This window comes from Sphaerodactylus townsendi, linkage group LG01 (genome assembly GCF_021028975.2).
Source record: "Sphaerodactylus townsendi isolate TG3544 linkage group LG01, MPM_Stown_v2.3, whole genome shotgun sequence".
In the NCBI taxonomy this organism is placed as follows: Eukaryota; Metazoa; Chordata; class Lepidosauria; order Squamata; family Sphaerodactylidae; genus Sphaerodactylus; species Sphaerodactylus townsendi.
In genome coordinates, this window is record NC_059425.1 from 78,676,879 (window position 1) to 78,689,328 (window position 12,450).

A 12,450-nucleotide genomic window follows, 5' to 3' on the forward strand; every position below is an offset into this window, starting at 1 on the left:
GTGCAGGAGTGATCACAGTTGTTTCCCTGTGCAACTGCACTCCTAGGGGATTCTTAATTCAGTTGCACTTATTACAGTCTGCATCTCTCTGCACTGAAAGTGAAGATTTTTTCATTAGCAGAAACTGGATGGAAATAGCAACTAACTGGGTGAGCTTTCCATAGGTAGTCTTAAATGCATCATAGTATTCATTCAGAGAAACTGAACTGCAAAGTCAATTCTGTCTCATTCCTAAGGATGCCATTAAAGTAATTCAGTCCTCATATCTAGCCATGCTGGCTGCTTCATACCTCTGTTCTTTTTGAAATTATCTGTTATTTTGAAAGGGGAGGAGACAGAATTGTAGTGATTTGAATTAGTACACACTTAGTACATACGCATTACATTCCATATACTTCCCAGACTCAATATTCTTCACAAAGGTATTAAAAGTCTAGATGTTACCTTCCAATGATCCAGCAAAATCCATATTTTTTGTCCTTTTGGCTTTGTTACTATTAACAGGCCGGACTTGGTCTTCATTTTCATCTATCATCACAAAAACAGTGATTCAAACTTGATTCAGAATATGTAAAACAGAACACTGATAATGAAAATTCTTGAATATTCTGTTTGGAATATTTAACTGAATATTGGAGTTTTCTCATTCATTTGTTTTACTTTCCTAAGGTGTCTGTTGTGGGGAAGGGGAGGGAAGTTGCTTTGAGACTCCTTAAAGATAGAGGAAAGAAGGATATAAAAACCAACTCTTCTTTTTACTCACTGAAACCCAGCCTGGAAAGCTGTGGTTGCTTAGCAACAGCAACTGAGTGAATCCATTTTTTTAAACTACATGAACTCCTTTTTTCTCAGCATAACTCAGAAGTCAACCTTGCAGAGTCAACCTTGGCAAGTATTTGGATGGGAGACCTCCAAAGAATACCAGGTCATGATGCAGAGGCAGACAATGGCAAACCACCTCTTAACAGCTCATGCCTTGAAAACCATACTAGGTCACATAAGTCATCTGTGACTTGATGGCAAAACAAAATGCTTGTTTTCACATTTTACTGCAAACCTATGGTCCTTTTCAGGTCTGTAGAAAGATTTTTTTACCTAAATTTCAATCCAGGAATACCAAAAACAAAAATATATTGAGGCAGAAAATTAAATGGTAAACACTTCCTGAATAATTGAACACGCAATGTAATTATACCATTTTTGTACAGCTACAGTTACATATATTATATACATTTATCAAAATTTGCCATTAATCATATCTCTCAAAAACAAGTCATGCCATACTAATCTTATCTCTTTTTTGATAGAGTGACAAACTTGGTAGATGAAGGGAATGCTGTAAATGTAGAATACTTTAATTTTAGTAAGGCCTTTGACAAGGTGCCCCATGATATTCTTGCAAGTAAGCTGGAAAGAGGTGGACTAGACAATGCAACTATTAGATGGATTTGTAATTGGTTGACTGGCTGAACAGAAAGAGTGCTCATTAATAGCTCATTAATAGCTCATTAATAGTGACTAGTGGGATGCCACAGGGTTCTGTCCTGGGCCCCATAATATTCAATATTTTTATCATGACTTGGAAAATGAAATACAGGACATGTTAATCAAATTTGCAGAAGATACCAAATTAGAAGGGATAGCTGGAGAGTTCTATTAAAAAAAGATCATACTGCAATAATTACATATGCCTACAAATAGCTAGCTCCCTGTGGAATATAAAATTAGAATTTCAATAAGATTATCTATTTTAACATTAAAGGAATTTTTACCTGGATTGTTGTCATCATCTGACACATCCATGAAAGTTCCCCCTTCTTCATCAAGGTCTTCTCCAAAGTCTTCATCCATGATATCCAGAGACACTTCCTCATCATCAAGGTCATCAAAGTCATCCACATCAGAATCTTCCAAGTGTGCAGCATCACTTTGGTTTTTCTTACCACTGCTATTTTTGATATTGCTAGAAATAAATTAAAAAAACATTTACAATGGAAGGCCACACATCCACCTCTCTCAAAGTGCTTGGATGAGAAATTCAGGATTAATATACAGGGGTATGATCTTTTTTATTTAAGTGATCCCTATAAGGCTTAATAGAAGCCATGTTCTCCCCTTGCACACATAGCATGTACCTAGCCAGTAGGGTTACTTGTCTCCAGGTGGTGGCTGGAGATCTCCTGGAATTACAAATGGTCTCCAGGTTACAGAGCTTAGTTTGCTTGGAGAAAATAGCTGCTTTGAAAGTTGGTTTGTGTAGCGTTACAGTCCACTGCGGTCCATCCCCTCCCCAAACCCTGCCATCCTCGGGCTTCACCCCAAAAATCAACATGTGTTTCCCAACTCAGAGCTGGGCAGCCTGCTAGGCAGCAAACCAGGGCAGTTCAAGTGGATACGTGTTTCCATTCTTCCCTTTCCTTTCACTTAGTCAAAGCAGCCAAGCTAACCTGGTATGCTGTTTGTACATGTAGAAAGAGTGGGAAGGAAACAGGTCATTGACTGTCCCTACTATGAGTCCCTACCCTGTCTAAGTACTGGTGTTGACCTTCAAGGCCTTACGCGGCCTGGGACCCTCGTATCTCCGGGACCGCATCACCCCATATGTCCCTGCACGACCTCTTCGCTCAGTAGAGGCCAATTTATTAGTGGTCCCTGGCCCCTCGATGATGCGGCTGGCCTTTACGGCTCTGGCCCCGGCCTGGTGGAACACCCTTCCTCCGGCTGTTCGGGCCCTGCGGGACCTTAATGAGTTCCGCAGGGCCTGTAAAACGGAGTTGTTCCGCCGGGCCTTTGGAGAGACCAGCCGCTGATATGGTGCCCCCAGCTGGCCCTTTCATCTGGGTCTACTATCCAATGTGACTCACCGCCCTCCTCCCCCTCTTTCCTGGGGAGAATTTTAAAAGTGGGGTTGACCGGACACCTCTATTACTACTATTATTATTACTGCCATTGTTATCGCTGTTTTAAAGGTTTTAATAATTTATTTATTTTTATGTTTTATATTGTACACCGCCCAGAGCCCCTCGGGGATGGGGCGGTATAAAAGTTTAAATAATAAATAAATAAATAAATAAGTCTATATGCAGCTAAAGTACCATATGAAATTTGAACTGACAAAACCAGCAACGCCACTACAGAAATATGCAGTTTCTCAAATAATGAAACTCCAGTAATAGGGAAAAAATGCTCTAAAAGAGACACACTAACAGTGCTATCCTAAGAGTTCTATTCAGAATCCAACTGAAGTATATTCAAGAGGGCTTTCTCCCAGGAAATTTTTCTTGAGCTGGTACTGTAAATAACAGAATGACTAAGTGGTCCACGCAGACAAGTATGTAGTAGCCATATAAAATATTTAGGAGTGGCTCCCTGCCCTTACTAGGATGGCTCAAATTAGGCCAATCTTGTGCCAGATCTTAAAAGTCAAGCAGGGTTGGCCCTGGTCATTATTTGGATGGGGGAACCACCAAGCAACTCCAGGGTCGCTATGCAGAAGCAGGCAATGGGAAATCACTTCTGAAAATATCTTGACTTGCAAACCCTACAGCAGGGCTCACAACCTTTTTGAGCCTGCAAGCACCTTTGGAATTCTGACAAAGAACACTGGACACAAACACAAAATGGCTGCCATAGGAGGTGGAGCCAGTCACAAAATAGCTGCTGCAACAGGCAGAACCAACCAAAAAGTCAGGAATCCAGGTCATATACAACTAATAACTTTCACATTTCAGGCAAAAGCTCTGTTTAATAGGATGACTTTTAATCTGCACAGCCAATCAGATGTCCTACCCACTAGCTAAAAGCATTTGGTGGGTAACATGAAAGTTGCTGGCAGGCACTATGGCATCTATGAAGAGAGACTTAGGGAGTTGGGGATGTTTAGTCTGAAGAAGCAAAGCTTAAGGGGTGACTTGATAGCCATGTATAAATATTTTATGGGATGTCATGTTGAAGAGGCAGCAAGCTTGTTTTCTGCTACCTCAGAAATTAAGACACAGAGTAATGGATTCAAGGTGCACGAAAAGAGATTCCACCTAAACATTTTCATGAACTTTCTGACTGTCACGGCTGTGCGACAGTGGAATTCACTGCCTCGGAGAGTGGTGAAGTATTCTCCTTTGGAGCTTTTTAACAGAGGTGGATGATCATATGTCAGGAGCACTTTGTGTGTTCCTGAATGGCAAGAGGTTGGACTTGATGGCCCTTGTGGTCTTTTCCAACTCTATGATTCTATGTTTAGAACCCATGCCCTATGAAGTCACAATAAGTCAGCTGAAACTTGATGGCATTTTCTACCAGCAACAACTCCTTGCTCACCAAGTCCTCAGTTCCTCCTCCTAGCATTAAAACAATTTCTGGCTCTTTGAACATCAAGCTATAGGAGCCAAAGATTAATGATGTTCCAAGACTTGTTTATAAGGGCTTCCCTGGAAAAACTAAGAGGGAGCCCCAAGTTCTGCAGCCACCCCACTTTTTCCAATAATATAAATACACTATAGAAATTGGATTACATAAAGTACACAGTGTGTATTTTGATGAATAACTTTCAATTAAGAAATTAAATCTTCTAAAGCCTTATTATATAAAAACCCTCATACAAGTCAGAAACCCATTCAGTCTTCCTGTTTAACATTACACAGTTCAAAGTGAATGAAATTTGAGGCACTGGGAACAGAAACATACAATGAGTCTGTTAGATCACCACATAACACTTATCTTTGCATTATGGGCCAAGAAGGTGGAAGTACTATGCTACCAGATGGTTTAGCTGATATGGGGTTAGAGAGAGGAAGGGGGAAACCCCACCACAATCAAGTGAGATCATTCCTGGGGGAAAAACTGTGATGGTTAATCCCACCGTTTCTAAGGGCCAAGCCAGGTGCAGGTTTTTAAAGAGCTGGAACTGGGTTCCCAATTCAGCTTTCCCATCACCATACACCAGCTGTTTTAAGATGAAGAAAAAGTATATTTATAATCAAAAGGCTCTCTTCCCATATTACTCACCACCAAACAAATTAATAAAATGGCAGAAGAATTTCCTGTATTATTCTAGGTTAGGAGTAGACCCCCCCCCCCATTAATATAAAAAATCAGGCAAGCACTTGCTGTAGCCACTTAACATATGGAAGATACACAATTTAAGTCATTCTTAAAACCCTTTCTGTCCTCAAAATGGGCAGTGGATAGAAATATATCACGAGGATATGGAGTTTTACACAAATAACCAAACTACAAAGAAGTAAATTTAATTTGCAGAGCCCACCCCCAATGAGGCCAAATTTCAGAAAGGAAGGGACATAAATATGTTTCACTGACATTTTGTTTCTTAAGGGAGTTTTACAACAGCATTGACACATTGAGACACCCAAGCAATAAACAGAGTATATAACAGTGTTCAATTCGGTACTATACTGATCGTTTTGTTTTTAAACAAAAACATCTTACCCAGCAAAATTAAGGTCTTCCTTGTCAATTGTATCATAATAACTATCTTGTTCAAGTGAATCTGAAAGAGACAAGATGTAAGGAGAGGTCTGATTTCACAATGAAGTAAATTAAACATTTTGATTTGGTTACAAAAAATAAGTTGAATGAATAACGTTGGTTGGTTGAAGTATTCTGTGGAAACCTGACAGTTATACTGATTCATATTCCTGTGTGGTCTTTAATTGCATTTTTATTGAATATCTATGTTTTAATGTACTTAACATGAGCATTAGGAAGGGCAGGCAAGAAAGATTTTAAATAAATAGTCATGCCACATCGTAAGCAGGTTTACAGATTTCAGGATATTTTGAAGTGTGCTGCAAGCATTCAGTGAAGTCTAACTAGATTTCCTCATGTACACATCTGAACTTGGACCCTTTTATAGAATCACCTTGCACTTCAGCAACTGGTTCAACCTTAGGAGATCTGTCAAGGAACTGTAGCCCAGTTTCAAGGGGAGTCAAAGTATTCTGCCTACCTTGAGAGGGTTAAGGGACTGGGTGCAATAGCTTTACCTAATGCTCTTTCAAATTCATCATCATCCACATCTTCCACACTTTCATCATCTCTCACAGGTCTCCTTTTTTCCTTTTCTGTGTTCACCTTTTTATAAAATCTGAGGATTAAAAACAAAATGCTGTCAACATTCAAATAAATCAGGATCTCCAAAATGGTTATGACTCTACAATGCTTATTAATACAGTATTTGCTTGGAGAAACTGTACCATCACAGAAAGCTTCACCAAAGATGAGAACACCAAGTTACCATATTTAAAAAATGATGTGGGTACATCTCACTATAGCTGTACCTGCTGATACAACCTGGGCCAGAGTACTGAATGGCTGCAGAGAGCAGGGAACAGTAACATTCGTACTTGACAACAGAAACAGACAGGAAGAAACAAGAACAAGAAAAAAGATTTCAAAATGGTCTAGTCGTGGGAAAGCTGTCTGTGACAGTAACTATGGGGCCTTTCTAAGGATTGTCTAGATGGGCAAATTTCAACATGGTTCCTAAAATCCCTCAGTGGAATCTAGCAATCTCAAATATTTTTTCCAGCTGTGACCGTTCCAGAGCACACCCTCCTTTTAGCCATGGAAGTGATTGTCAGGATTTCAAATTATAAGGGTAACAGGCATCAACCAGAAAGTGGAGAAGTTCCACCCCCACCCCCCAGGAAAGAAACTGCCACATAGGAAACACAATTGGTACATAGAAATGTAATTAAAAGCTTTCCATTACCTGTGAAAAAAGACTTCATCTACTGGGATCTGGCTTTCATCTTGTGCAAGAAATTCCTTACTGTTTACTAGAAACAAAAGACATCATAGCTATTTCACCAAACTCAAATTCCAATAAGAGCCATTCAAATTTCCTGCACTGTATTTTCTTTTGAATATATCCATATTTCTTAGGTATTTTCATTTTGTAAATTGCCTTGACCACAGTTTGGGGGGAAAGGTACAATTTTTAAAAAATTAATGTAGATGAGCAGTATATTTATGTGGCCCTGCAAGATTAAAGTAGTTAATCAGAGTGTTCAATCAAACCACTGAATCCAGATTGAAGTTTGTTTGTTTGTTTGTTTGTTTGTTTATTTATTTATTCAATTTATATACCGCCCGATCCCCGGGGGGCTCCGGGCGGTGAACAACAGGAGCAATCATACAAATATAAATACATAGGCTCCATCCCATAAAATAGCTTAAAACTCATAAAAACAGCAAGTAACCATAATACATAATAAATAAATAGAAGGCGTCTGGCCCCAATTTAAAAACCTACCTCCCTGAGGGGGGGCCAGTGGGGCTCCCCATATGAGGGGGCTCCTCATATGAGGGGACCCTGATGTAACTGCCCCAGGCACAGAGCAGTGAGGGGGCACCATATTAGCAGCTGGACACTCCAAAGGCCCGGTGGAACAACACGGTCTTACAGGCCCTGCGGAACTCACCCAGGTCCCGCAGGGCCCGGACAGCTGGAGGAAGGGTGTTCCACCAGGCCGGGGCCAGTGGCGTAAAGGCCCTGGCCCGCGTGGAGGCCAGCCGCATCATAGAGGGGCCGGGGACCACCAGCAGATTGGCCTCTGCAGAACGCAGAGGCCGAATTAGGACATATGGGGTGATGCGGTCCCGAAGGTACGAGGGCCCCAGGCCACGCAAAGCCTTAAAGGTCAGAACCCACACCTTGAAGATGATTCGGAATTCAACCGGAAGCCAATGCAGCTGCCGCAACACAGGCTGGATGTGTTCTCTGAAGGCGCCTCCTGTGAGCAGGCGTGCTGCCGCATGTTGGACCAGTTTTAACTTCCGAATCAAACGCAAGGGAAGGCCGGCGTACAGCGAGTTACAATAGTCCAGCCTGGAGGTGACCGTTGCATGGATCACAGTGGCCAGATCCGCCTGGGAGAGGAAGGGAGCCAATCGCCGGGCCTGACAAAGATGGAAGAATGCAGTCCGGGTTATATGGGCCACCTGGGTCTCCATTGAAAGAGACGAATCCAGGTGGACCCCCAGACTGCGAATGGAGGAGGTCGGCGCCAATGAGACCCCCTCCCACACCGGCGGCTGGAAATCTCCAACCTCACTAGCCAGAGGATCTCCATCTTCGATGGATTCAGTTGCAGTCTGCTCTGCTGCAACCAACCAGCTACCGCCTCCAAACAATGCTGGAGAGCCGCCGGGGCGGCAACCGCTCCCCCCTCCATCAACAGAATGAGCTGAGTGTCATCAGCATATTGATGACAGATCAGCCCAAAGCTCCGCACCAGCTGAGCAAGTGGTCGCATATAGATGTTAAATAATAGCGGGGATAGCAGCGCTCCCTGAGGTACTCCGCACTGAAGCGGGCACTTCCTGGAGGCTTCATCCCCGCACCACACTTGCTGACTCTGGTCCCGGGGGAACGAGGCAATCCACTGAAGGACAGTGCCCCGAACCCCGGAAGCGGCCAGACGGTAGGTCAAAAGGTCATGGTCGACCATATCAAACGCTGCGGTAAGATCTAACAAAACCAGCAGCGCTGATCCGCCTCGGTCAAGCTGGATACGGAGCGTATCTGTGATGGCGACAAGAGCGGTCTCCGTCCCATGCCCAGCACGGAAGCCGGACTGGAAGGGATCGAAGGCCGATGCGTCAGCCAGGAAACCCTGAAGCTGCTCCAACACCACTCTCTCAATTACCTTCCCCAGAAACGAAAGATTCGAGACGGGGCGGTAATTGGCCAGATCACATGGATCTAACGATGGTCTTTTTAAGAGTGGGCGGACCACTGCCTCCTTCAACCCATCCGGAAAGACCCCTTGCTCAAGGGAGCCATTGATGATATTCAACAGATGGGGTCGTAGCTCCGCCCGGCAAGATTTTATAAGCCAGGAGGGGCACGGATCCAGAGGACAGGTAGTAGGTCTAACAGCAGCCAAGGCCCTGTCAACAGCGGCTTCGGAGAGCAGGGAGAACTGGGCCAAACTTGGGCCCGAAGACGGCAAGGGAGCCTCCAGTTCACTAATTGTAGATAACGTGGCGGGAAGGTCCTGGCGGAGCAACGCGACTTTATCTGCAAAAAAGCTCATAAATGCCTCACAGCTAACAGCCAATTGTTGGTTTGTGGACCCTTCCGATAAGGTCAAGGACCGAATTATACGAAATAATTGTGCCGGGCGAGAGCTAGCAGACGCAAGAGAAGAGGAGAAGAAAGCCCTCTTCGCCTCCTTCATTGCCATCTCATAGGCCTTCATAAACGTCCTATAGGATGTTCGCGCCGCTCCGTCACGAGATTTCCGCCACACTCGCTCTAGCCGTTTCATCTGGCGCAGCTCCTCGGTATACCAGGGAGCCTGCCGAACACAGGGGCGAAGAGGACGCCGGGGAGCAACAGTCTCGATGGCATCGGAGAGCCGGGAATTCCAGTCCTCCACCTGCTCATCGAGTGTGCCAGCGGGTTCAGGATCCCGCAGAGCATTCAGGAAACCAATTGGATCCATAAGTCTCCGCGGGCGGGCATAAATCAGCCCCTCGCCTAGATGGGTTTGGCGCGGCAGGTCCATCCGAACCTTCAGGGCGTAATGGTCAGACCATGGCACTCTGTCCATAGAGGATATGACCACATTAACCCCCAAACCGAAGACCAAATCCAGCGTGTGACCGGCCTCATGAGTGGGGCCAGAGCTTACCAAGGAGAGGCCCAGTGCCGCCATGGATGACACTAGGTCCGCGGCCACCGTACATGAGGCGGTGTCGACATGGACATTGAAGTCCCCCAGAACAATAAGTCTGGGGACCGCCAATGCCCAGTCCGCCACCACCTCCAGCAGCCGCAGCAGGCTGTCCCCTGGTGCGCTTAAGCGACGGGTACACCAGGAGGACCGCCATCCTCTCCGCGACCAACCACTCTAGGCCAGTCAATACACACTCCATGGCGGTGATCTCTGGGATGGGGGCCGCCCTGAAGGGAATAGAATCACGGATGAACATCGCCACACCTCCCCCCCGGCCCTGTGTTGCGTGGCTGATGGAGACACGCCAACCCGGGTGGCGACTTCGCCTAAGGCTTACGGTTTCACCCCTCAAGCACCCACGTTTCGGATAGATGCAGGCCAGGTCCATCTGCTGGGCTTCGAGATAATCTCGGAGTACAGCGGTTTTATTGTTGATGGACCTGGCGTTAATCAACACCAGCGACGAAGTAGAGTAACCCTGAACCTCGCCACCATCGTCCCTTGGGATAGGTCGGAGGTCAGAAGGCGAACGAGCATGACCATATCTCGTTCGTCTTCTATCATATGGCCGCCGCCTACCGCTATATCTACCCCGCCCCATCAACACTGGGATCCCCTGCCCCAAGGTAGGTGCCCCCATTGCTCAGCTGTTCTCCTCAAGACCTATAGCCTCACTAAACACTACCACTACCACACTAAGTAGGCCCAATCCTACTACTGAACTAATACTAATCTAGCTACGTTAACTTAATATCACATACAGGCTGGAGGCTACAAGCAACAACTGTGCCTAACCAGACCTATATATATAACTATATAGACCTATATATGTAACTTCCTCCTGGCTGGCAGGCAGGCAGACCAACAGAAGGATCTGTCCCAGGCAGGGCTGAACAGGCTGGCTGCCTTGGGCTGCTGGTGGAACTCCTGTTGTAGCTGCCAGGCCCCACCCCCTGCAGGTGTTTCCAATGGGGTGGGTGGGGAAGGACTCTCACTCCTTCCCAGTGGCAGCAGGCGGCAGCTCACCAGGTGGACATCCGCTTGGCTGGCAGGCAGGCAGACCAACAGGAGGGTCTGTCCCAGGCAGGGCTGAACAGGTTTGGTCCTTCCAGCTAGCTGATGTGGCTACAGAACAAGCAATGATTCTGGGGCATGAAACAATGAAAGGCCCAATGGCCATGCATTCCACATAGGTGTACTGGCTTCCTCCTCCCTTTTCTAGATTTGATGAAGAAGCTTAAAGAAGCACTGCCATACAAATCACATTTAAAACTGATATAAAATTTTAATTGTTGAATGAAATTCCTATAGCTTTCCTAACATTGAATACTTTTTAAAATTTCTAGAACGTCCTTAATACTGAGACACCTTGAGGTATCATGCGCTGGAACATAATATACTCAGATTTAGACCAAATTATATTATTTTCCTAGTAATTCTGGACATCATGTCAAAGCTAACATTAAGGGAACACTGATTAGACACTTCCTGGTCCAAACTATGCAAATAAGTGCAAGTAAAATCCCAGTAGGGACAGAGGAAGTAACAACACTGCTTGTGTCACGGGGGAACGAGGATGAGGGACCGATTTTTAGTAGCAACAAAAACTATTGCTGCAAAGGTAAGAGAGAAAACTGAAAGCACTGCATGAAAGTAATAATACAAAACAAAATTTCAAAAGCCTCCCCAAATAGGGATCCCAAAGTGGCTTATCATATCATTCTCATCTTCTCCAATTTGTCCTAACCCTGTGAGGTAGGTTAGGCTGAGAGATATGATGGCCCAAGGTCACCAATGACTGTCAATGGCAAAGTCAAATCCAGTAATCCCAGGTCTTAGTCCAGCACCACTATACCACATTATCTCTCACATTCTTAGAACTTAAAGTAAAACCAGAGATTGTGAGCACAAGTTCCTTGATAACTTTAAAAAACAACATTATATAATCTAGTCTGGTAAGAAATTTTCTGGTTTCAATAATTTAGGCAGATGTGGTCACAGGATATCTTGGGAAAATGGATTAGAAATAGAAAGTGGAGAAGTTCCACCCCCCAGGAAATCACCCTTGTACTTTTAAGTATTTAGTTCATTAGAATGTTGCTTATGTTAATCTAGCATAATGACTTAGAATATGACTTCAAAGTTAACTCTTACCAGTTTATCAGTCTCTTGCACATTTAACAACTACAACATGGACCTCTTTCAGAAAAGCTTATTTTAATAGTGTTTTACAGACACCTAATATTTACTAATAGTAACAATCTAATGTGAAAACCAGAAAAATTCTGAACTACCTTCTGATGAAGGCTTAAGAATCATTTGCTAACAGATGCAGCATAAATAAGCAACTTGGAATCCCCCAAGTTGTCAGCTCAAATAACAAACAGGCCAGCACATTGCAAGAAGGGAGATATAATGCAAAGGTCATCAGGATTCCTTATCTAATCTTTCCCCAGAATAAAATGCCCCAAGCTTGCATGAGCCCTGAAGCAACATTTTTTCCTGTTTATTATGAAACAACTGTTAACAGTAAAAAAATAACTTTTTAGAACCAATCCAAAATGTATACAAAAAGAAGTGTTAGGTACTAAGCAGGTATCTGTGGCTGCATTCCTAAGAACTTTTTCCTGAGATAAGCTCCACGGAGTAGCATGGGACGTCCTTCCAAGTAGACCAGGTTAGGATTACACCCTGTATGGAACTCCTTGTACACATTTCTCCTAAACCTGATGGAGATTAGGATAGC

General features: G+C 44.2%; 1 protein-coding gene across 1 annotated transcript in view; it reads right to left on the bottom strand.

The window, feature by feature from the left end:
• Positions 1–12,450, bottom strand: part of CEBPZ (CCAAT enhancer binding protein zeta) — a gene marked incomplete at its 5' end in the record, with an annotated part of 31,084 nt that overhangs the window by 1,266 nt on the left and 17,368 nt on the right. Inside the window, 5 exons of the mRNA XM_048505064.1 lie at positions 445–528; positions 1,773–1,963; positions 5,446–5,506; positions 6,003–6,103; positions 6,731–6,797. Coding sequence (XP_048361021.1) covers positions 445–528; positions 1,773–1,963; positions 5,446–5,506; positions 6,003–6,103; positions 6,731–6,797 — 504 coding nt within the window. The remainder of the gene's footprint in view (positions 1–444; positions 529–1,772; positions 1,964–5,445; positions 5,507–6,002; positions 6,104–6,730; positions 6,798–12,450) is intronic.